This window comes from Rattus norvegicus, chromosome 2, assembly GCF_021556685.1.
Source record: "Rattus norvegicus strain SHRSP/BbbUtx chromosome 2, alternate assembly SHRSP_T2T, whole genome shotgun sequence".
Lineage (NCBI taxonomy): Eukaryota > Metazoa > Chordata > Mammalia > Rodentia > Muridae > Rattus > Rattus norvegicus.
Genome location: NC_141535.1, coordinates 185,289,841 through 185,293,851, shown reverse-complemented (window position 1 = coordinate 185,293,851; position 4,011 = coordinate 185,289,841). Strand labels below are relative to the sequence as shown.

Genomic DNA, 4,011 nt, shown 5'->3' with positions numbered 1-4,011 from the left:
GAAGTATTACTATCCTCTAACAAGAAAGTTGTGGTGACTGACTTAGGATGGGGGAAGGATTACTTAGGTTTGAAGTTTTGGGGTTAGGGTTAAGGGTTCTAATGCAGATAACATGGCCAGGAAAGAGCACAGGGAGGAAATGCAGACGACTACATCTATAGGGGAACAGGAAGCATAACAAGCCAACATGTAAAGGAAGGAGAAGCCAAGGTTAATTCAATAAGACAGGTGAGACACCTAGAAAGACCAATACAAAAATTCCAAACAAAGCTTGGCAGTCATTAGTAGAAAAGAAATACATATTTGTTTTATTGACACCAGGCTTAAACTTGTGTTAAACAAGTAAAGCCTGTGAATAGCACCGTGGTAAAGATTAGTCTGCTTTCCCAAAGCATTTTACAATTTAGTAAGTCAACAGGGGATCAAATGTCTTACATCTACCTGTGATCCTTAAATACAGAAACAGATTGGATAATTAACCCTGCATAGTTATAACTCGGATTTGTTCTACTACAACCAGTCCACACACACAACTGGCTCTGCATATACACTAGAACTGATCATGACAAAGTTTTAAAAAGCTGTAAGAAATACATTTCTAACTAGAGAAGTTGCAAATTTCAAAAGGGTATGGAAAAACTAAATCCAAGACTTCCTTTTTATGTTCAAAGAAATAGACTTTCTGTAAAAATATATACAATTTTTACAGACAAATACATTTCATAAGTTTTCTTAAAAATTGAGGCTGTTCAGTTTTGTAACTAATTAATGAACCTTATTAAGTCAAGTACTTTTTGGCCATCACTAGACTAATAAACTTACGCACACCTGGGCCTGCTCAGAGCACATCCTCCTTCACCCTCTTGTACAGCACTGCAGCTTCTAGCCAAATTGGTTATTTGTAGGTTAAACATCCATTTTACACAAGTCACCACCATTGTTAGGGCTTCTCTGTCAGCACTAGGAGCAAAGTAAAGGGTGCTGCATACTTATTGAACTCTAGGACTAGCCTGGTGACTGGCCACTCTTCCATCTCCAGACAAGGAAATCAAACCTTTCCATTCACCCTTTTCATTCATTCTAGAAGTCCTCCATGGCCTCCCAAAGTTTGCTGAGAGTGAACTTTGCTTCATTCAGACAGTGACTCTTCCAGAGGGAGCACTTTTCCCATGTATTTATTCTCGTTAGCCACAATTCTGTAGCCACTTTCTTTCTGCCGTGTTATAATCCTGGGCAGCTTCAAGTGCACCTTCATAAACACATTTGTTCTCACAGAAGCATGTAGTTGGTGGCTGGAGGTTTTAGAGTCCCCTATTGCACTCACAAGCTACCTTATTAGATATGCCAGACCAGCCCCTACTCCAGCAACACCCGCAAAAGCCAGCAGCACATTTCTGATGCCGCCTTCTAGGTCCTGTACGTGGAAGAACTCCACAAACCCATCCTAGAAAACAAAAAAGAAAAGCACATTTTCAAGTATGGGTTTCTGCTGTTTTAACACTAAATACAGAGAAAGGGTGAATTAAAACATCCCCCAAACAAAGGTAAACCAATTATTTACTTCTGTCATGCAAGAGAGAGAGTTCTGGAGTTCTTTTTAGTGAGTAACCATTCACAACAGTTAACTTACGGCAACTGTATATTGCACCTCAATTATTCTAGCACAATCTGAACAAAAGAATTGAGGGCTATTCAGGTAAAAGACAAATCCTAACTACTCTTTGGAACCCCATGTAGTATTTCTCCCATAGGTCAATGTTTCCTTGAGTACACCTTACACCAGAGCTCTTTGGGTATTAGCTTCTAAAATGCAGGCTCTACCCCTTATCCATTTGATTAAAATGAGGGGCCCACTGGGAATGTAATCTAGTCACCACAGGTGACTCTTACTTCGTCACGGTTTGAATCCACTGCTCTGAAGATTATCCAACTGAATTAGAACAACCTACAGGATACAAGACCTTTTGGTACAATTCAAGACTGTCATAGTCAGATTTTCTCTGGACCTATCACCTACAACGACCACCATCAAGCAACAAGAGATACACAAATTAGATCTGAAGCCAGAGAGGACCTTTGTTTAAAAAAACATAGCGAAACCAAAACCCTGCACCCCATTTCCACTCCTCCATGGCCTCTTTAAACCACAAGGCAAACAAACTTACCCAGCCTCTTTGTTTCACAAGCCAGTCCCGCTTCGTCCTTACAAGAACGTCTGTGATACTTTCTGCTAAAGGTTCGATGCAGCTTTCTTGGTTTATGCTCTTTAAGTGTTTGGCCACAAAGGCACCAAAAGAAATAAGAGTCACAATCCTGCCCCAGTTTGTTACGCCATCTTTGAAAACATGGGTCATCACTCGAGAAAAAGATTTAACATCGTCCTCGTTTTTAATGTCCAGTTTCCGAAGCATGCCTGAGAAGAAAAGCAAGAAACCTCATGGCCTCCTTTGTCTGCAGCGGGGCAGGAACCCCCTTGCCCACCCACGATGAGGGGACCAGGCTCTAGAACAGTCAGACGGACCCCACGCCGACACTGACATCCCACCCTTTCCGGCCTTTGAACCCAACAGCCAGATGGGCGGAAACAATGACTCACGGCCAGAAAATTCTGGTTTCAGAGCCAGGCTCTGGCTCTTCCCGCACGGCCCGGCCCTCCCTGGGCGCCGCTTACCCTGGAAGGCCGTCTCGTGGTTGCGCTGCACGCCGTCGCCCACGCGCCGCAGGGTCTCCAGCGCCCTCCGGCCCGCTGCGCCGGCCTCGCCCAGAGGCTTCGCGTCCTTGGAGCCCGTCGCCTGCTCCCGCAGGTAGCGGGAGATGATCTCCAGCGACTGGCGGTACAGCTCGTCGTCTTCCTCCTCAGGCGGCGGCGGCGTGGAGGGCAGCGAGCCGTCAGCTCCGGAGCTCTTAGCCGCCTCGCTCACGCGCTCCAGTAGGGGCAGCACCGCCGGGCGTTTGCTGAGCACCTCCGGCTCGCAGCCGTCCAGCTCCTCCTCGGGAGACATGATGGCGGCGGCCGACGCGGCCATCTCCTCAGGCGGCACGGCGAGGAGGCCGGGCGACTTGAGCAGCCGCCTCTCTGCCGACGCGGTGACGTCGGGGTCCTCGGCGCCCACCGGAGGCGGCCGGGCGACCACCCGCGCGCCGGGCAGCAGAGCGGCCTCCCCTCCCCCCTCGCGCCGCGCCTTGGCCTCCTCGGCCGCCAGGCGCGTCCCGGCCGGAGAGCCGCCGCCCGCGCCGAGGCTAGCGCCGCCGCAGTACAGGTTCAAGCCGATTACCGCGTTTCTCCGAAGGCCAAACATGGTGGGACGCCGCAGGCTCAGGGGGGGCGAGAGCGGGGAAGGCCGCGACTCCAGACTCGAGGCAGGCGGAAGTCAGGAGTGAGGAAGGTTGTGCCCTGCCACCGCCTTAGGGCCGCTCTGACGCAAGCGAGGACTTCCCGTAAAAGGGGAGAGGGGCGGGAGTTTCCGGGAGCTGGCCGGGCCACTCCGTGGCTCTTCCGGCTGAGTGCTCTCGCGGTTCTGAGGAGTACCGTTGGCGGAGCGCGGTTGCTAAGCTTGGCTCGCGGATTGTACTTTTATGTCCTGTGCAACTCTCATCTCCGCTGGCCAAGTGCTTGGTTTCCCTGGGAATAGTCCCTGCTTGAGAGTGCCTGCTGCATTGTGCCAATTTTTGAATTTCAGGCTGCCCTGGAACTCTGCGTAGCCCAGGCAGGTCCTAACATTAGGCAGTTCTCGTCCTGGCTCGATAGGCTTGCATTATCTATCCTGTTTTGTTTTTTTACCATACCTGTTCTTAAACATTTTTTTTCCTTGAGTGCATGTGTGGACGTGTGCCTGCCTCTAGGTGGGTGCTGGGAGTTGAACCTGAGTCACCCGGAAGAGCAGCCAGGGCTCTTATTCTCAGAGGCATCTCCAGACTCCTGCACCATACCACTCTTAACCATTGATTCGCTTAGAAATTAGGGGGAGTCCGCTCCACGCGTTCCAAAATGAGGACACTTCATGGATTACT

At 49.8% G+C, this 4,011-nt stretch overlaps 1 protein-coding gene across 1 annotated transcript; it reads right to left on the bottom strand.

The window, feature by feature from the left end:
- Positions 1-281: 281 nt before the first annotated feature.
- Positions 282-3,367, bottom strand: Mcl1 (MCL1 apoptosis regulator, BCL2 family member). The gene is made up of 3 exons (NM_021846.2): positions 2,672-3,367; positions 2,166-2,413; positions 282-1,444 (listed from the first exon to the last, which is right to left on the bottom strand). The coding sequence occupies exons 1-3, from the start codon at positions 3,297-3,299 to the stop codon at positions 1,328-1,330; spliced, it is 993 nt and encodes a 330-aa protein (NP_068618.2). The 5' UTR covers positions 3,300-3,367; the 3' UTR covers positions 282-1,327.
- Between the last annotated feature and the right edge of the window lie 644 nt (positions 3,368-4,011).

Excerpts from the sequence above, each read along its gene's own strand:
- Mcl1 (NM_021846.2), bottom strand. The coding sequence starts at position 3,299 with ATGTTTGGCCTTCGGAGAAACGCGGTAATCGGCTTGAACCTGTACTGC. Across the intron at positions 2,414-2,671 it reads CCACGAGACGGCCTTCCAGG|GCATGCTTCGGAAACTGGAC; the intron begins GTAAGCGGCGCC and ends TTTTCTTCTCAG. Across the intron at positions 1,445-2,165 it reads TTGTGAAACAAAGAGGCTGG|GATGGGTTTGTGGAGTTCTT; the intron begins GTAAGTTTGTTT and ends TTTGTTTTCTAG.